We start from the raw sequence: 20552 nt of genomic DNA, 5'->3' as shown, positions 1-20552 counted from the left end.
TCTCCACGACATGTACAAGGGGGAAGGGTTTTGCAGGAGTCCTTGGCCAAACTCCCTCTGCATGCGAATTGAAGGAAGTCTCACAGAATAAGACACCCAGTTTCATAGCCTCTCTGCATGTAAAATGTATGGCAGGCTTCCTCAACCTCAGCCCTCCAGATGTTTTTGGCCTAAAACTCCATGATCCCTAGCTAGCAGGACTAGCGGTCAGGGATGATGGGAATGGTAGTCTCAAAACATCTGGAGGGCGGAGGTTGAGGAAGCCTGATCTATGGTGTGGCCACTTCTTGGATACAGTGTACTCAGAAACCCGGTCTCTGAAACCGGTCACAGAGAAGGGCAACCAAACACATGGAACACCCGGTGTTTGGAAATGGCCTACAGCAGGAGTCTGCATATGTTTCAGGCTTGTATGGTCCACTTTGTCTACCAGCCAGAGCCAGGTGCAAGGCTGTGGGCCAGCCAGGGGAGCATATGCTGAGAGCAGAGTGGCTCTGAGCATATGCCCGATCCAGGAATTTGAGACCTATATCTAAACAAAGCTCACAAGTCCTTTATCTCTCTCACACACCAATCCTGGTTTCTTCTCTGCCACCATTCTTTCATCGCAGAGCTTTTCCAAACTCTGTGTTGGCTGCAGTGTGAATGCTCCTCATACTCCTACCGGGGCTGGAAAGGGATTGGTTTAACCTCCGGTTTGCTAATAAAACTGAATTACTGTGTCACAAAATGATGCATGTCTAAAAAAGTGTATCACCCATATGAAAAGTTCGGAAAGCTCTGCTCAGGGCTGTCTTAAGCATATCTGGCGCCGTGGTGCAAAGATCCCTCCGGTGTCCCCTACTTTTCCAGGGTTGCTCTTCCGGCAGGGAAGAGGTGAAGGCTAGACGTGGCGCCTCCCAGCTCAGCTGGCCGCTTCATGCCGCGGTGGCCACTGCAGGCAGCAAACCGAGCAAGCGGGCCTGCGCCGAGCTAGGGTGCGTATGCCGCTCCCACCAAGCATCGGCTAGGTTTTTTTTCCTTTTAGCCTTCTGGTGCCCTGCAGAATTTGGCGCCTGCAGGCTAAAAGGGAAAAAACCTAGCCGATGCTCGGCGCACGCACCCTCGCTCACTCAGCACACTCATTCGGTATTCCCCGGACTCTCGCTTGGTGCCCTCCAGAACTTGGCGCCCTGGAGCCCTGCGCCACTAGCCTCTATGGGTAAGACGGGCCTGGCTCTGCTTTATAGCAATCTCACTTGTTGTTGCTAATAGTCAACTGGGAGTCCAGAATGCTTGCTGAATTAGTTCAGATCCCCCAGAGGTAGCTCCTGATTTGCCTTCCGTCCACCCCGTATCTAAAGCATTTGAAGCCTTTCAGTTATTGTTTTTAAAATATATCATTGCAAGGGCAGCTTCATCAGATCACATGTGGTGTAGAACAGAGGTAGCCAACATAGATGGTCCTTTAGATGTTCCTGGAGCACAGCCCCTGATCATTGGCCATTGTCCATGTTAGCTGGGGGCTGATGGGGAATTGGGAGTCCAATAAACATCTGCAGGGACACCCCTGGAGGAGAGAAAGCCAATAATAAGGAACTGCCTTTCCCAACATCTCTCCCATAACTCTGGGCTGCCTAAAAAAACATGGATTGGCTGACATTTGGGACAGGCCAGAAGGCTTCTTTGTACAATGCACAATTAATTTGCAAAGTACGGCAGCCTTTTGTGTTTTAAGCACACTAGCCTGCTAGCCAGTGGTGGCAAGCAATTGCATGCAGGAGGCTTCAGAGCAGGGATGGGGAAGCTGCGATCTTCCAGATGTTTGCAGGACTAGAGCTCCCATCATCACTGAGCATTGGCCATGCCAGCTGGCACCGATCGGAGTCCAGTATCGGCCAGAGAGCCACAGGTTCCCCATCCCCATTCTGCCTGGCCTTTAATTTGAATTCAGCCTGATCTTTTATTTCCCTTCTCTTCCCTCCTCCTCCCCTTTTATGAAGATTACCCACTCTGAGACCCCACAGCTAATTCTCCCCTGCCCTCTTTGCTGGCCCAAGTAGGACTAATTCAGCCAGCTAGCCCTGGTGACTATCTAATGCTTATTAGATGGATCTCCCCCAAATTGATTTCTGAACTTTGAATTTTATTGTTATTCATGTTTTTATACTGTATTTTATGCTGCTTCTACAATTAAGTGTTTTAAATTTGTTGTTAGCTGCCCTGAGCCTGGTTTTCTGAACCGGGAAGGGCGGGGTATAAATAAAAATTTATCATCATCATCATCATCATTATTATTATCCCTGCTGTACAGGCTAGTGAGCTGTATCACTCCTCTGCAGCCAGCATAGAAACTGAGTCCATTGCCCGGGGATGGCGAGAGGCACTTTTCCATCCGCAGAATGTTGTAGGAAGGGCAGAGCGCTCTCTGCAAGGCTAGTAACTTTTGTGGAGTTACATATAAGGCAGATTGAATTTGAGACCACATGGTGGCCACTGGTTTGTTTAGATAAGGGCATAGGAGGACCCTGTTGGATCAGGCCTATGGCCCACCTAGTCCATTTCTCACTGTGGCCAGCCAGGGTCCCATGGCCAGCTCACAAGGAGGACCTGCATGTAACAGTGTCTGCTTGTGATTCCAATGACTAGTATTCAAAGGGATACTGCCTCTGGCAGGAAGGCGAAGATAGTCACTGTGGCTAAGGGCAAATGGATATCCTTATCATCCATGAATTTATCTAATCATCCTTTAAAGCTATCCAGGATGGTGGCCATTACTGCTTCTTGTGGGAGAGAGTTCCACAGTTTAAGGATGTGCTGAATGGAGAAGCACTTTCTTTTGTCTGCCCTGAGTCTTGCAATGTTCAGCTTCATTTGAGAAAAACTTCTCTCCATCCACTTCATGCCTTCCATCATTTTAAAAACTTCCATCATGCCTCTTCGTACAGTGGTACCTCAGGTTACATACGCTTCAGGCTACAGACTATGCTAACCCAGAAATATTATCTTGGGTTAAGAACTTTGCTTCAGGATGTGAACAGAAATCGTGCAGCGTTGGTGCAGCATTAGCGGGAGGCCCCATTAACTAAAGTGGTACCTCAGGTTAAGAACAGTTTCAGGTTAAGAACAGACCTCCAGAACGAATTAAGTTCTTAACCCGAGGTACCACTGTACTTGACTTTTCTGTAGCTAAGAAGCTCCAATTCACCGAATCACAAGAGCTGTAGAATTGGAAGGGACCCTGAGGATCATCTGGTCCAACTCCTGTCCCATCCAGGGATCAAACCTGCGGCCCTGGTGTTATCGCCACCACACTCTAAGCAATGGAGCTACCTCAATTTCTGAGCTACAAACTCAAGTTGCAACCTTTCCTCATAGGGTAATTCCTCCATCTCCTTGATTGTTTTGGTTGCCCCATTCTGAATCATTCCCCCCTGCGATGGACCAATTCACGGAGAATCGATCTAGCTATGGCAGTGAGCTATGATGGCAAAACAGATCATGTTTTGAAGCTGCATATCTCTAGATACACTAACATGAGTTTGACCAAACTGCAGGAGGCAGTGGAAGGCAGGAGTGTCTGGTATGCTCTGGTCCATAGGGTCACGAAGAGTCAGACATGACTAACAACAACAAAATCTCTAGATACAAGCTACTGTGGACAAACTGTGAAGGGAAGGGTTATAGCTTGGTGGTGGAGCATCTGCTTTGCATGCAGAAGGTAATCCTTGGCATCTCCAGGTAATCCTTAGGAGAAGTCCCTTTCTGAAACCTTGGATACCTGATTCCAGTCTCTATAGACAATAGTGAGCTATACTGTATACAATTTGACTTGTAGTACATCTTCCTATGTTCCTATGCTTTTATGCTCTCCTTGTGGGCTTCCAAGGGCCTCTGATTGGCCACCATGTAAGAGAGGATGGTTGCATGATATGGTTCTTAAATCTGAATCCAGCAGGGATCATGATCCGGCGCAAGAAAAGTGTGAAATGCGTACTCATCAGTAGTGTGCTCTGGATGAATGCCAATGTGAAAAGTTATCTGGCCTCTGACTAGCCCCTCAGCTACGGCAAGCTCATAATTGGTGATGAGCAAGCCAAGAGAAAAAAATATATATATTTGAAATACATGAGGGCTAGTAACTCAATGTAGATCCCTTTGCAAGCCTTGCAATTTATGTTCTTAAATATTACTAACTGCAAACTCGGGAAAGGAGGCTGGAGGTTAGGGTTAGGGTTAGGGTTAGCTGGTCAAATCTTATGTGCCTTTTTAATATTTGTTTTGAAGCATGAACTCTGGTAGTGCCATCTTCCCCTGCCATCCTTTTGCAGCCAGGATGGGGGGAGCTTCACCCACCATCCATTGGAAGAGAAGCCACAGCATCATGGTAGATCGCATGCTCTATGTGTGTGATGTTCCAGGTTCGATTCCTGACATCTTCAGTTCAAAGGAGCAAGTGCCATAAAAGACCGCTGCCTGAGATCCTGTCAGTCAGAGTAGAAAATGCTGAGTGAGCTGGGTAGACAAATAACGTGGTTTGTTACTTAACAGCTTCTTGTGTTCCAGTTTCCTCTTTGGTGCAGCTATGTATTAAAGGTACATGAGTCCCTTGCTGCATTCCTGTTTGGGTTGCCAGCAGGAGGAGGTCGGACGTGGTCACTTCCAGTGCCTAAGTTGTCAACTTCATGGTCCTTCCTTTCGCCCATTCCCCAGGTCTTCTGCTCTCCCCCCTCTGGACTGGCCTCTCCCCAGTCAATACGAACAGTATGAGCTGAAAATCGAGGTGCAGCCCCGAACTCACCACCGAGCCCATTACGAGACGGAGGGCAGCAGGGGTGCTGTGAAGGCCGCTCCAGGAGGACACCCTGTGGTGAAGGTATCTGAGGGGTGGGGGGAGCTAACAAGAACTGGGATAAGAATGGGACCAGGGGGTTGGGTGGGTGGGAGGAGTGACAATGAACTAAATAAAAGTTCCCACTTCGCATCTCTCCTGGAGGAGCCAGTGTGGTGTAGTGGTTAAGAGCGGTAGTCTTGTAATCTGGGGAACCGGGTTCGCGTCTCCGCTCCTCCACATGCAGCTGCTGGGTGACCTTGGGCTAGTAACACTTCTCTGAAGTCTCTCAGCCCCACTCACCTCACAGAGTGTTTGTTGTGGGGGAGGAAGGGAAAGGAGAATGTTAGCCGCTTTGAGACTCCTTCGGGTAGTGATAAAGCGGGATATCAAATCCAAACTACTACTCCTCCTCCTCTTCTTCTTCTTCTTCTTCTTCTTCTTCTTCTGCAACCACAGTCTCACAAAACGACTGTAGGCCAGGCACAGAGAACTCATGGCCTTGAAGTCATCGGACAACAACTCCCATTATCCCATGAACTTTGGCCCTGCTGGGTGGGGCTGATGGGAGCTGGAGTTCAAAAACTTCTGGGGCATTGAAATGTATGGTAATGTAGAAAAGGCAATAATGCATTCTCCTATGTATCATGATTTCGTCTTGAAAGTGGGCCGAGAGTACACCTGAGCATGTGTAGAGTATATTTATTCTCACCACATAATCACAGGCTCCACCTCCATATTTGGGACAGGAGCTAGTAAGGCTTTCAGGCTGAGGCTTGGCTGCCACCTTTGCCATTTAGCCAGGTAAAGCAGCTTTGCTTTCGACACCATTTACTCCGTAAGAGCTCATATGCATTTTTTATTTTCTGGTATTGTTGTTATTTTTAAAAGCCCTCTCCTCTGCCCCCAGCCTCCAGGGAGCTTGTTGTCAACGTAGTTTTTTTTTTTTTTTTTTTTTAAATACATATATAAATATCTCGGCATTTTCAGCCAAGCTAATCCAGAAGGGAAACTTCCTTTTTTCTTTTTCTTTTAATTTTCTTTTCTTTGAGGGCTGGTTTGAAAGTCTCCATCCAGAAATTTGAAAGATGAAAACTATTCCCACTTCAAAGGCTGCTTGCGGGGGCCAAAAAAAGGAAAAGAAAGAAAGACAAATGTCACGGATTTTGTTTGCAACAAATTGTGAAATAGCTGCCCGCTAAATATAGATGAGTGCCTTTTAAATAAGTGGGAAGGTGGAAACTTTTTTAAAAAAAACAAAAACAAAACGAAACCCACGACTTTATGAGAGTGAGGGGGTGATATTTGGCTTGTTCTTATAGTGACAGGAAGGTTTGATCAGTGCGTGCGTGTTTTTGTGCTGTGATTTCAACTTTCCCTATACTGTACTCCATCTCTTTGTATCCTAGTTTCCTCAAATTACGATGTGGAGATCTATATGTACATTTTCCTAGGACTGGGGTGTGGGGAGGTTGGCATGAAAAGCCGAGGTCCATCCTTTCTCTCTTCTCTTTGCCTCTGCCCCCCCCCAACTCCCGTTTTTGTGTGTGTATCCTTCCCCTTCCATTCCCCATCACATTCCCCTGTAACCAGGATCTCGGGGCTGCCCTTTCCCACGCTCTCGTTTCAGATTCGCAGCGCTGGTCTCCTCCTGCATCCAGCCCCTCTGCGTCACTCTTAGGGATAGCAAGTCGGAGTGTGGAGTGTTTGTATGTGCGCACGTGGGACAAATACCCCCACCCCTTGCTCCATATGCTTTCTGGCAAATTCCACTCCTCTTCTGCCGGCGTTCAGAACTTGCCCTTCCTTGCAGAGAGGCAAACCCTTCGTTTCCTAAAGCTGCGCCCCCTTCCCCCTTTCTCCTGCCATCTCCCTGCTTCCCATGCCCCACCCCACCCTTTCCAAAAGTTGGCATAGGTTTCTGCAGGTTCCAAGACCGCTTCCACTGCCCCCACAATCCTTCAGGCCTCAGATCCTTCCATCTTCCATGGCATGAGTGGGGAGGGGAGAGGTAAAAACGGAGCGTTTTCCTTTAAGGCTCAAATCGACTGCAGCTGGAAGTCTTGGCCTCTGATTGGAAACATCTGGGCGTCCCTGAGGCAAGACCACCGATGTCTCCAGCTGCAGTGGCCTTTGCCAAAGAGGGTGGCTGGTAAGGAGGTGGTGGAGACAGGGAGTAATCAATATGTAAGACACACAGAGCTCTTTTCATGGAATAGAGGCCCACCTTCCAGGTCTGTGATTGCAGAACTTAATTTAAGGCAGGGATCAGCACCCAGAATTTTTTATTTTTTAAGACTGAATAAAGTCTCCGGAGAATTTGAAGCAAGCATATTTCATATCCACTGCAGTGATTTTCTTTTTTTTAATGACAGCCGAACCTTCCCCTTCAGCTGCTAAGTGTTTATGAACATTCTGTGACATCATAGCCACAGGGTCTTGGACAGACTGTTTCCTAGCCCTGCTGTCTCTGAACCTTCTGAAGTGGTGATGGCCAGGAATTTGAAACTGGGACACTTAAAACATGCAGATCTGTGACCACCCATTGCGGTTTCTTCTCGCAAGGAAATGAACCAGGCCACCCCTTTGCCACATACAGAGCATCTGCCATGACGCAGCGTCACAGAATGTTCAGAAGTGGACGGGGAAATTCACATGTGAGATGTCCCATTACAGAATGCATTGGCTGGGGATGGTGGCCAGATCTTAGCGGGGATGATCGCTCAGGTCGCTTAGGCCGTGCAGGAAAATGTCTGGGGTGACTATTTTCTCCTAGAGGGGCAGCAATCATCACACTGCTTTTGCCACATCCTCAGACGAACTCAGAAGCTTGGTTCATGGTCATGGCAATGAGATGAGATGTTTTATTTCAGAGAAGCTTACCATTCTCCTTTACTCCCCACCCCAGCTTTTAGGCTATGATGAGAAGCCCCTTACCTTACAAATGTTCATCGGCACGGCGGATGAGCGGAATTTGCGTCCCCATGCCTTCTACCAAGTGCACCGCATCACTGGCAAAATGGTTGCCACCACGAGCTATGAATCCATCATCAATGGCACCAAGGTCCTTGAGATGTCCCTGCTGCCTGAGAATAACATGGCTGCCAAGTAAGAATTGCTTTGCAGGGCTTTTGAAGGGGGGGTGTTGATGTGGTTGGCAAATATGCCCAATTATAAAAAAATATGGAAACCCCTCCTTACGTAGTAGCAAACCTGATTTTGCAACTAAGTATAGATGCTTAATGGGACGTGGGTGGCGATGTGGGTTAAACCACAGAACCTAGGGCTTGCCGATCAGAAGGTTGGCAGTTCGAATCCCCGCGATGGGGTGAGCTCCCGTTGCTCGGTCCCTGCTCCTGCCAACCTAGCAGTTCAAAAGCACCTCAAAGTGCAAGTAGATAAATAGGTACCGCTCTGGCGAGAAGGTAAACGGCATTTCCATGTGCTGCTCTGGTTCGCCAGAAGCGGCTTAGTCATGCTGGCCACATGACCCAGAAGCTGTACGCTGGCTCCCTCGGCCAGTAAAGCGAGATGAGCGCCGCAACCCCAGAGTCGGTCATGACTGGACCTAATGGTCAGGGGTCCCTTTACCTTTATAGATGCTTAACAGGGAGTAGCAACCAATCCTGTGTTGGATGAACATACTTAGTGTGTTTACAACACATAGGGAGGTGGGTTTGGGCAATTTCAGAAAGGTAATATATTTACAGGGCAACAAGGTAGACCCTCCCCCAGGTTCCATTCCGTGCCACTCTCAAATTGAATGCACCCATTATTCTTGATTTGTGGGTTCTTTGGGATTAATGAGTTTTAGAAAGGAGTACTGGATCGTCAACAGGCGCTAGCATCCATCATGGTCAGGCAAGTGCCAGGGCCCAGTTGAGCTTTTGCAGGTCTACAACTTCCTTTTCATATAACCAGTGCAGCTGTTGCCTGCCATGTTCTTTTCTACCATTTTCTTCACCCCATAATGCCTTTGGGTTTGCAGTGCAGTGGGGATCAAGGCGTTCTGGGGGAAAGAAAATGTTGGGTGGCTGTACTTCGCCAATGTGTTCTGATCTACCCATTGAAAAGAAAGAAAAAAGAAAAGAAAACCCTGTGTTGGGGGAACAGAAGAGGGCACTTGCAGAAAGTAACCCAAACCTGTCAGTGGCCCCGATTTTCCCCAAGGCAAAATGTGTCCTAGTTATCAAATGCATGTGTAGTTTCAATTCAGCTCTAGGCAGAATTCTGATGCTGGTAGGAGACAGAAGCTGATGATCTAAGAGACTCTTCCTTCTCTACTATTCTCAGGCGGGGTGAGGGACCGCTTTAGCCCAAGGGCCATATTTCCTTCCAGGCAGCCTTCTGGAGGCCACATGCCAGCGGTGGGTAGAGCCCCAAGCAAAAGTGGGAGGAGCTACCTCTGGGGGCAGGTCCCAGATCTGGAGGGCAGATCCTGAAGAAAAAATGGGGAGGAGCAACAAATGCAATGTTTAGCTTAGTACAGGAGCCATGTTTCTTGCTTATCCCTCAATCCAAATAAACAAGAAGCATCACCAGAGTGCTAGCCAAGCAAAAGCACTCAAGGAGGGTTCAGAGCAGGCCTGGGAGAAAGGGTTGTGGCTAGGTTCTCAAGGGCCCAACATTGGCCTGTAGGACTCAATTTAACCCATGGGCTTGAGATTTGCCATCCATGTTTTGAGAAGGAGGTGCATAACATGAACAGTGAACTGCCGTGGATTCACAGACAACACCCCCTTCCCTTTTCCCCCCTGCACCAGTATTGACTGTGCAGGGATCCTGAAGCTACGGAATTCGGACATTGAGCTGCGCAAGGGGGAGACGGACATCGGGCGCAAGAACACCCGAGTGCGCCTGGTCTTCCGGGTCCACGTCCCGCAAGGAAATGGCAAGGTGGTCTCTATCCAGACTGCCTCTGTACCCATCGAGTGCTGTGAGTGCCCTCTGGGGGTGTTGTGGGTGGGTGGGTGTTTATGGGAGAAGCAAGCCTCCATGTAGCTGCAGGTCAGCCTGAATCCTAAGGTCGCATCCACACCACATTGAAAACACTCTAGTACCACTTAACTGTTTCGCCCTCCTAAAAAAAAAAATAGCACGGGAGATGTAGTTTGTTAAGGGTGCTGTGGAATTGTAGCTCTGTAAGGGGTCTCCTAGCAACTCTCTCAGCACCTTTAGAAAACTACAGGCCCCAGGATTCTTTGCACAGAGGGAGCCATGACTGTTTGAAGTGGTATAATGCTACTCTAAATGTATAGTGTGGTTTAGATATTTCAGACGACTTTACTTGATCAGTGCAACAGTGCCCCCTGGGGAAAGCACAAAAGTGGAGTCCACAGACCTGTGAGTTACACGGACTTATATAGAAGTGCATGCATATATAAAGGGTGATACGGTGGTGTCACGCACCGTGCACTGGTGTGAAAGAAATAATTTGGCATGACTTGGTGGTGTATTGATCACGGTGCAAGACGTAATGTGTTGTAAAAGGAACTGTTAGAAATTGGGACGGAAGCGTTAGCGTTATAAACGCAATAATCCCTTCATCTGAATGCACCCATCTCTCTGGAGATCAAGAAAAACAAAGGTGGAAAAAAGGTGATTTCCCAGAGCGCAATGCTGATTAGGCCAACTTATGCTAATCCAGTTGTGAGCACAAAATGGCAGCTGATTCATAAGAGGCTAGGCCAGAGGTACCATGGAAAAGGTGGATTTTAGAGAGAAAGAGGGTGGGTGGGTTTGGGGAGGCAGTTCCCTTGTACACTGGGTGTATTCTGTTATTCATTCCTCTTAATGGAGCACTGCCTCAATTCCTCTTAAATGTGGCTGTGCTTGTGCAAGGTGATCTCTCCTTTGTGACCCCCCTTTCCTCTCCTGCGTGCAGCCCAGCGCTCAGCTCAGGAGCTCCCCCAAGTGGAAAACTACACCCTCAGCGCATGCTCGGTACATGGCGGAGAAGAGATGGTGATCACTGGTGCTAACTTCCTGCCCGAATCAAAAGTTGTCTTCATTGAACGAGGCCCCGGTAAGCAAAGTGCAATTTTTAACTTGTGTCGATGGGGCGGCAGCTTGGCCTTTAATTCTTTGGAGCACGGGTCGGTCATGACAACTGAGACATGGAGCATCCATCTTCTGGGGCAGTGTACCAGATGCTGGGGACAAATAGCAGATGATGGCCGTCTCCTGCACGGCCAGTTGGTGTGCTCTCCAGAGAAATACAGCAAGCCTTTGACACCTTTCCATCCCCTGCCCTCACCATCCTTGTTAATAGGCCCTCCCCTCCACCTGATATTGGTCAATTGCTTTTGTTGTTGCTGTTTTGCTTCAGATGGAAAACTCCAGTGGGAAGAAGAGGCAAATGTCAATCGGCTGAAAAGCACAGAGGTGAGAATTCTGGACAGTGATCTCCTCATGTGGGAAGTGAATTTGCAGCCTGGCTTTTTCCCGTCAGGAGTGGGGCTAGGTTTATGAAACACATTTAGTGGGGAACGGGGAAAGACTTTTACTGAATGTGGATGACAGCAGGGAAATCCTGCGCTGGCCCATTACGCTGATCGCACAGAGACAAGTAATGAGTCTTTGCTATTGGAGAACAGCTGGTTTGTTTGTTTTTAAAAACCTCCATGTTGGTAATTATTATTGCCAGGAACAGTTATATTGAAGGGAAAGGCACACATAAAGGCTCTTGGAGATTCAGTGCAAGGAAATAAGTCCTGGTAGTTTTTCTACTGATACATGCAACATCCAGGAAGGGGAAACTGTCTAGGTTCTGTTGGATTATAACTCCTATCATTTGTGGCTGGAGTTCAGTGGCATCAGAAAGGCCCCAGGATGCCCCTCCCCAGCACGAGCCAGATTTATTATTATTATTAAAACAATTCACATTGAAATAGATGGGATACAAAAGGGATAGAGAGATAAGGTGGGAAGGAATCAAATCCTGCCAAGTGGAACGGTCACGGACAGGGGCTGGTCTGGGAATGGGGAGTCCAATGGCAGTTGTTCCCAGATGAGCTGATGGAGTCAGCCTTGCCATTTCATCTTTAGTTCATCTGCGGCCCAGTGGAATGGCTGACGGTGGCATCCGCTTTGAGCTTGTATACAGAGCCGGATTGAAAGCGTGTATATCCTCTCATGCTGGAATGGAAACAGTCAGGTTTGGATCTTTTCATGAGGAGCAGGAAGATGATACGAGGGAACCCAGAAATGATTTTGAGAAGTGCTTCTGTAAATGCCTGCTCATGAACTGTGGCTGGTTGTATAGATAGGCAAACCTCCGTTTGGCAATTTTTTACCTGAGCAAGGCCGTGCAACACATCATCTGCTGCTTTTTCCCTGCTTCCACAGGCCTCGCTGACCCTCACTGTCCCCGAATACAGCAACAAACGAGTGTCTCGGCCAGTTCAGACCTATTTTTACGTCTCCAACGGACGCAGGAAAAGGAGCCCTGCTCAGGCCTTCAAATACTTACCTGGTACGTCAAAGTGCAAACTGGGAATGGGGGTGTGTGAATATTGAGGGGGTGTATGACTGCTAAATGGGACGCGGGTGGCGATGTGAGTTAAACCACAGAGCCTAGGACTTGCCAATCAGAAGGTTGGCAGTTCCAATCCCCACGACGGGGTGAGCTCCCGTTGCTCGGTCCCTGCTCCTGCCAACCTAGCAGTTCAAAAGCACCTCAAAGTGCAAGTAGATAAATAGGTACCACTCCGGCGGGAAGGTAAACGGCGTTTCCGTGCGCTGCTCTGGTTCGCCAGAAGCGGCTTAGTCATGCTGGCCACATGACCCAGAAGCTGTACGCCAGCTCCCTTGGCCAATAAAGCGAGATGAGTGCCGCAACCCCAGAGTCGGCCACAACTGGACCTAATGGTCAGGGGTCCCTTTACCTTTATGACTGCTAAAAGTGATATTGATGGTTTTTCTTTCTCCCCCCTCCCTTTCCTCTTCAACCCACCCATCTCCTCCAGTGATCTTCAAAGAAGAAGCACTCCCAGATGCCCCACACCGTGGTTTCGCCCACACCGCTCAGAGCTCTCCTTTCCCACTACAGCCGGCACAGGGCGCCATGGATTTCTCTCCCTCCAGACCCCCCTTCCCTTACTGCCCCGAGCGCTCCCCGCCATGCTCCCCCTACGGCCCCGACTGGAACCCTTGCTCCTTCTCCTCCCCCAGCCGCTACAACACTGCCTTCCGCTTCCCTCAAAACGAGGCCTACAGGGGTGTCAACCTCTCTGTGCCTCTCCTGTCTCCAGGGGGCCTGTCCCATCTCCATGCCCTAGAATGCCGCCCGCCCCACTTCCAGCCTCCCAGCCCACAACTAGGCCCTCAGCCACCGGGGCGGGGAGAGAACCGCAGCGGGGAGAGGACTCCGGAATGGACAGATCCAGAGCTGGGGTCCCAAGAACATAGCACCAAAGAGCTGGAGAAATCGGGGTTCGATGGTGGCTTCCGGGATAACATGCCCATCCACGGGATCACGCTGGAGGAAGGTAAAGCTAGAGCTGTGAAGGGGGCGGGGGAAACAAAAACATGTCTTTGTGTCTTCTCTTGAGATATTTACAGGTGATAGATAGATAGATAGATAGATAGATAGATAGATAGATAGATAGAAGATAGATTAGATAGATGATAGACAGACAGACAGATAGATATTGTCAGAATTGTGGTAATCTATGGACCTCCCCAGGATGCAGGTGGCGCTGTGGGTTAAACCACAGAGCCTAGGACTTGCCAATCAGAAGGTCGGCGGTTCGAATCCCCATGACGGAGTGAGCTCCCGTTGCTTGGTCCCTGCTGCCAACCTAGCAGCTCTAAAGCATGAAATGCTAGTAGATAAATAGGTACCACTCTGGCGGGAAGGTAAACGGCGTTTCCTTGCACTGCTCTGGTTTGCCAGAAGTGGCTTAGTCATGCTGGCCACATGACCCGGAAGCTGTACACCGGCTCCCTCGGCCAGTAAAGCGAGATGAGCGCCGCAACCCCAGAGTCGGCCATGACTGGATCTAATGATCAGGGTTCTCTTTACCTTTTTATGGACCGCCCCAGACTAGTGGTTTATTGTGGATGCATTTTTCAATACAGTCGCACCTTGGAAGTCAAACGGAATCCGTTCCAGAAGTCTGTTCAACTTCCAAAACATTCGGAAACCAAATTGCTGCTTCTGATTGGCTGCAGGAAGCTCCTGCTTCTAATCAGAAGCTGTGGAAGCTCCATCAGACCTTCAGATTCCAAAAGAACGTTCACAAACTGGAACAATCACTTTCGGGTTTGCAGCCTTCGGGAGCCAAAACGTCCGAGTTCCAGGGTGTTCGGGATCCAAGGTACGACTGTATGTTCGTGACATAGTAATAGTGTATTTTTATGGTGGATTTCGTCTGCTTTCGTTTGTTACTGCTGTCTGTACAACAAAAGCAGGGCAGAAAAAAGCAGAATGTTTGTGGTATTCAGAATTTACAGGATTTCAGCAGGAGATTATGAATACGCACTGACTGGAAATGAAGCTTTTGCAGGCACAAACAGTATTCAAAAGAAGGATCATGTCTAACCACTCTGATAGCATTGTGAGCATAAGTCATCATGTATGCACAGTAAAAAAAAATGAGATTGCAGAGGTGAAATGGAGCATGCAAATTTCACCTCTGCTTTCCCAGGCCACAATATTCTGCAAGTTCCACCTGCTGATCTGCCTCACCTGTCCTAGGCCACAAGTGGCTCCTGGGAAACATAAACTCAGCAGCACTGCTGGTGGTGTTATTCTCTTATTGCAGATGTTGAGTAGAGAAATTAAGAAATTTCAATTTCCCTAGGTCATGCTTAGGTGAGCTTTGGGTAAGGACAGGCTGAGCAACTAATTCAGTCCCTCTTTTTTTGTCTCTCAGGAGGTCAGCCATAGGTCTATTCCATTGTGTGTGTTTTAGAGAATGCATAGATTAGCCTTTTAACTTATGCACTTCTTACTCAAAACACATGTTTTTAAGGTCAAAATATGCACTTTTCAGTGCATTCACATGTAAAAGAAACCCACATGTTTTGCACGTCTTTTACATAAAAGGTGTAATTTTGTGCACACTTTTTGCGCATCAGAAATGCATAGCAGAATCCAGAGAACTGCATGCTCTGACTAGGAGTTGCACACCAACCCACAAGCAGGCTCAAGAGGACCAGATCCGTCTGCTGTAAACAAACAAATTCCTCCCCAAGCCCTAGAGGGGACCTTGAGTAGTTTGCCACTGAGCTCCTAAGGCAGCACTTACAAGGCTTCTCTCCATCTCGCCCACATTGACCTCTTTTCTCTCCACAGTAACCGAGATCATCGGCAGGGACCTAAGCGACTTCCCTGAGCCCTCCTGCGAAGGCAGGCGGAGCTGAGGTGCCGCTGGATTGTGGGGCGCTCAGATCTTCCAAGAGAAACCTGGAGCTTTGACCCAGAGAAAGTTGGCAACACCAAAGATCACCCTGAGTGGCCAGTTTTCAGGGACTCTCTGACATTTTCCTGCCTATCCTTTTTATTCATTCATTCCGCCACTCCTTTCTTTTTCCTGCCAATGCTTCCATAAAGGGCAAAGTCAGCCTCAGAATGGCCATGGGTGGATCAAGGCAGTGGCTCCCCGTTCTCTGACGTCCCGGCAGATGAAGCCTCAAAAGAAGCTCAGCAGCAGAGCTACCACTGCTGTGGCCACCTGTTCATCCATAGTATCTGGTCTCAAAGATATGCAGCATTCTGGACCGAGAAGTGGGCTTGCACATCTGGCTGTCATGGCCCAGAGCGACCTTATCTTGTGACTCCTTAAAATATTGGCCAGTGTGGGGCCCTGTTGCAATGAATTCAATAGTCCAGTCTGGCCATCTAGGTGAGGCCTTCCATTTGCCAGATTGCCCTTTCCCTTCTGCTCATCCATCCAGTCTACTGCACATTTTCTCCACCTGCTCTCGCCCATGTCTGTCCATCCAAACCACCTCCCATCTTCCCTTGGCATTGAGAAGGCCTCCAAGTTTCTCCTTGGTGGTGATGTCTAAACGACTTCCGAAATGGCTTGTGCCATAGGTTCCAGGAGACAGGGCTGGCCCGAGACAATTTGGCACCTGAGCTGAACCACAAAATGCCAGGGAGGAAAGGACTAGTGAAGATCTACATCAGGGAGGGTGGATAACGATCTGTGCTGGGAACAAGGATGGAAGGAGACCAGCAACACCTCCTATTCAACAAGAGGGACTGAGGAAGCGATAGATCCGGCCTACAAGGAGTAGCAGGTGATGCATTCCTTGGAGGCCAGATCTGCTGCCCTTGTGTACCCTGAGGTGGTTGCATCCCCTTGCCTCATGGGTGGGCTGGCCCTGCCTGCAGAACCTTATCAGAAGGTTCCTTGGCTAGATGAGTGGGAGCGCAAGGAAAGTTGCTCTCGAAAGGCAGAATGCCCCTGATTCCTGATCTTGCCTTGCAGTGGCAGGGAAGTGTCGTGTAAATTCTCCTGCATTTGTTCAGTTGCTTCAGGGCATTGTCAAGGAGTGTTAAGCCTGGAATGTGTCGTCATATCAGATGTTGCTGGACTCCAGCTCCCATCAACCCTGACCGTTGGCCGTGTTGGCCAAGACAGACAGCAGCTGAGTCCTGACAACTTCTGGACGGCCTCAAGTTCCCTATCCATGCCAGTACATTTCCCAGGCTCTGTTGTTTGCTTGCAGGTATTCCTTGTCAAATGCTCTTTGGCAGGCCATTCTGTGGGTATGAGAAGCCCATGGCTCTCCAGCTGTTCTCCCATCAGCCCCAACCAACATGACCTGTGGTCTAGGGTGATGGATGTTGGAGTTGAACAGCAACATATGGAGACCCCTGATGTCCCACCCTCTCCACCCCCTCCACCCGTCATCTCCTGTGGTGCAGTGATCCTTCTGAAGAACAGTCGTGACAAATTTTTTCCTCGATGGTTGCCAGTTTCCTTGTTCTGGAATTATTTTATAATTGTGCCCTTGCTGAAGAAGCTGCTGATGTGTGTGGAAGGGGAAAGGAACCATACCACTGTTGTCCTACCACCTTTAATATATATGCTTCCAAGTTGGTCCGCAGGGAGGGAAATCATTTCCAGTCAGGAGAAAAAGCCATAAGATGTGTCACTGGTGCTAACAGGAGTCCCTAGTCCTCATGAACACACTCCCTTACAAGGGTTATTGTAAAAGGTGAAGAGGCACATAATGTTCTCAGAACAATGGGCTGCTTTGCTTTGGAAATGGCCTTCCTACCTTCACTCAAAAGAGATGTGTATTCCTCTCCAGAGTTGATCAGGTGAGTGGGAAGCGGAGGGAAGTATTCCGTGAGCTTGCAGCAGGAACTGGCTGTGCACAGTGCTGATTGGCTAGTACTTGTGACGCAGCCAGGACCCCCCCCCCCCCGCATCCTGAGAGCAGTTTTGCACATTAACTTTTTTAAAAACAAAAAAAAGGTGTTGAGTTAAAAAAAGGTCAGTCCTTTATTATTATTTTTATAATAAAGTAGGTAAGCTGTCTGAAGTGGCGGCATAGGAGACAGACAAGCCTGATATAATTCATCCAGAATTTTGATTGGCCAGTACGCACATTTGTCACTTCAGTTGTGAAGCTAGGCTTGCTCTGCAGCTGAGAGTCCTGTGAGCTCTTTGTGCACCCTTACAATCACAGGGATTTTTAAAAAAATCAAAGTTCTAGGCCTTAAGCCTACGAGGACTATTCTAGAAAATGTGAGGGTGCTGACTGCCTTGCACAATCTCAACCGTCACCGTGACTCCATTCTCCACATTTAGCAGAAATGGGATGTTTATCCAAAATGCACCAAAGTATTCAAAATTATTTCTTTAACAACATTTATTCAGGTTTCAGAATCCCAGCTTTTCTGAGCCAACAGTTTGCATTATCTGGGTGATGAGTTTTCAATCAAGTGGAGAATACACAGTTAGGCAGTTTGAGAGAGGGTGCTGCCACTGAACTATAAACTGGGGATTGGCAACTCAGAGTTGATAGCAGCTGTTTTTAAAAGCATTCATCTCCTCCCCTCAAAAAATAATTGGGCATCTGTGTGAGGCTGGTAGAGAGCAGAAAGCTCAAAGAAGGAAATGAAGTGTACCACAGTAACTTAATAGGGTGTTTTGAAATTTGGAAAGAGTAGTTACGCCTAAAGTTGATTCCCACCTTCCTTAAATCCTGCTCCTTGAGATTGTGATCAGAGACTCAGGGATCGGAAATGGTAAGGGTTAATTAACAGCCCCCCAGTGTTTTCCTTGTTGCGGAGGAGTGGCTGGCATTTTATATTTTTGATATGTACTTTGGGGGAGTGGTGGGAATGTTCTTTTGTAATTAAACGCATAAAAAAGGCCTAAAGGAAATAACCCTTGTTGTGCAATGCTGTCTTGTGTGTGTTTCTGCCCCGGAGGCATCTGAAAGAAAGGGAAGTTCTAGCAAGCAGAGAAGCAGCTGGAGGAAATGCCGAACTGAAGTTTATCGTCTGGTGGTGGTTATCTTCCCCCTCTCTCGTTTGTGATGTCCATGCATGAGAGCTGTTGCTTTGCAGCTACACTGGGGGTGGGGGGTGGGCTGGGGCATGGAGGGACACACACCAAGGCGTTGCAGAACTGAAGAAGTCTATGGAGGGAGGGAAAACAGAAGTGGGAGGTTGTGTGTGTGTGTGAGAGAGAGATGGATGGGAAAGGGAAATGAATAGAATCCGATGGAGAAAAGCATGGATGGTGGGCTGGCACAATGACCAGGAACTATCCACGCTGCACCATTTTGTTGCAGGTTGCACTTTATCCAGGATTCATCCTTTTCAACTGAGCTATATGCCTAGCTAGATTTCTAGCAGTTGTCTATCACCATCCTCCCTTCCCTTAGGGCTGCCATATGTCTGGACATTACCTGGATTTCAAAGGCGGAATTGATGTCCAGTGGGAATTTATCCAGCATCTTTGGCAAGTCAATTGAAAAATTTTGGGTTTTTTTTTTGACATTTTTGTAAAAAACAACATTGGGGGTTTGTCTAAAAAAAAAATAAAGCTCAACTGTCCTGGTTTTTACTTTTTGAAATATGGCAACCCTACTTCCCTTATTCTCATTTTCATATTGTACCCTGAGCTCTGTGGGCTGAGCTTTGGCTATGTCAAGCAATGTCTAGAAACATTCCCAACTGTTAAGTGGGAATGAATATGGAAGTGGCTGCATGTAGAACTGGTGCCCCACCTCGTCCTCCACATAAGCGTTCCTTGCATCAAATTGTAGAGCCGGAAGGTACCACAGGGGTCATCTAGTCCAACCCCCTGCAATCCAGGAATCTTTTTTGAAGACATGGGGCTCAAACCCATAACCCTGAGATTGCACTAGTAACTGCATTTGTCATACATTCCACACCTACTCAGGTGTGGAGCTAAGCATGCTCCCAGAGCACCCGCCCAACTCCTGGTTGCCTGTGTGCCAACCCTACATGCAAATCGGTTGATTCATGCCACCAGTACGGTTGGTATAGGGAAAGGAGGCAGGGAGTTCTTGCGTAGGAATGCCTGTGGCTGTTCTAGAGTCACAGAGTCATGGAATGATGCAGATTGTGGTGGCAGCCACGACTGCTGTGACCTAGTTTGGGATGTTTGCTTTTTGTGTGTGTGCATTTGCTGCCCTGGGCTCCTTTGCGGGGAAAGGATTGGATATGAATAGTGATCATCAGAACTGGAAATTGCCAGAACTCATCCAGCACCTCTCCGTTGGCGCCATTGCCATTCCAAGAGAACGAGGGAGGTGTTCATGGTGAAATCTGGCACCTATTTTTCTAGCAAAATAGCACTGATGATGATGATGGAATCTCAATCAATTCATCGGGCTTGGAGAGGTGCTCTGTTCTGCAACGCGGCTGAAGGATGACTAGCTGAGATGATGGGGGCGGGATTCAGGAGGTGGACAGGGAGGTCCTCTTCTACAATGTCTATGGCAGGAGTCAGCAAACTTTTTCAGCAGGGGGCCGGTCCACTGTCCCTCAGACCTTGTGGGGGGCCAGACTATATTTTTGCGGGGGAAATGAATGAATTCCTATGCCCCACAAATAACCCAGAGATGCATTTTAAATAAAAACACACATTCTACTCATGTAAAAACACACTGATTCCCGCACTGTCCGCGGGCCAGATTTAGAAAGCGATTGGGCCAGATCTAGCCCCCGGGCCTTAGTTTGCCTACCCATGGTCTATGGGCTGGAGGTGCACAGCACACCTGATGTGGTGTAGTGTTTCACTTGTAACAGACTAGGGAGGCCTGGATATAAATGCTCACAAAGTCCACTGAGTAGCTCCTGGGCTAATTGGTACCTCTTTGCCCAAGGCAGAACAGCAAATGACATAGCTTTATCTGTGCTCACAAGACACACATCAAGGTTCACACCTGGTCAGGTTTTGGCACATGTGGTACACTCTGCATGCCTCTGTTAATATGCATCAACAACTTAGCTGCTCTTTCACAGCATCCAAAACCAGCTGCCTGCAATGGGCACCTCACTCTGCCCAATGTTAGGGCCGGCCCTGTAAGCAGACTTGTGGTGAAGTATCCTGTCCTGAGCTCTATAGGAGGGGCAGATGAGAAAGGACCTCAATGTTTTGATATCAGCGGATTCATATCTTTGAAAACAAGATGCAAACCAAAACACAGCATGTTTTGAAATTTCACTTGTCCAGATTGGGCAGTGTCCTTTTTCAGATAAGTACTGTGCACAAAGGTGTACACATTAAGGCAAAGTGAA

The 20552-nt window shown here is 48.3% G+C and overlaps 1 protein-coding gene across 1 annotated transcript in view; it reads left to right on the top strand.

Moving 5' to 3' along the window:
- NFATC4 (nuclear factor of activated T cells 4) overlaps positions 1 to 18165 on the top strand; it is a 29038-nt gene extending 10873 nt beyond the window's left edge. Inside the window, exons 3-10 of the mRNA XM_083706635.1 lie at positions 4693 to 4855; positions 7719 to 7918; positions 9574 to 9746; positions 10695 to 10835; positions 11139 to 11194; positions 12158 to 12284; positions 12778 to 13299; positions 15111 to 18165. Coding sequence (XP_083562761.1) covers positions 4693 to 4855; positions 7719 to 7918; positions 9574 to 9746; positions 10695 to 10835; positions 11139 to 11194; positions 12158 to 12284; positions 12778 to 13299; positions 15111 to 15178 — 1450 coding nt within the window. The 3' untranslated portion in view covers positions 15179 to 18165. The remainder of the gene's footprint in view (positions 1 to 4692; positions 4856 to 7718; positions 7919 to 9573; positions 9747 to 10694; positions 10836 to 11138; positions 11195 to 12157; positions 12285 to 12777; positions 13300 to 15110) is intronic.
- Positions 18166 to 20552: the final 2387 nt, after the last annotated feature.

Source organism: Podarcis gaigeae (genome assembly GCF_964106915.1).
Source record: "Podarcis gaigeae genome assembly, chromosome: 13".
In the NCBI taxonomy this organism is placed as follows: Eukaryota; Metazoa; Chordata; class Lepidosauria; order Squamata; family Lacertidae; genus Podarcis; species Podarcis gaigeae.
The sequence above is the reverse complement of the archived record's forward strand: the minus strand, read 5'-3'. Positions and strand labels throughout refer to the sequence as shown.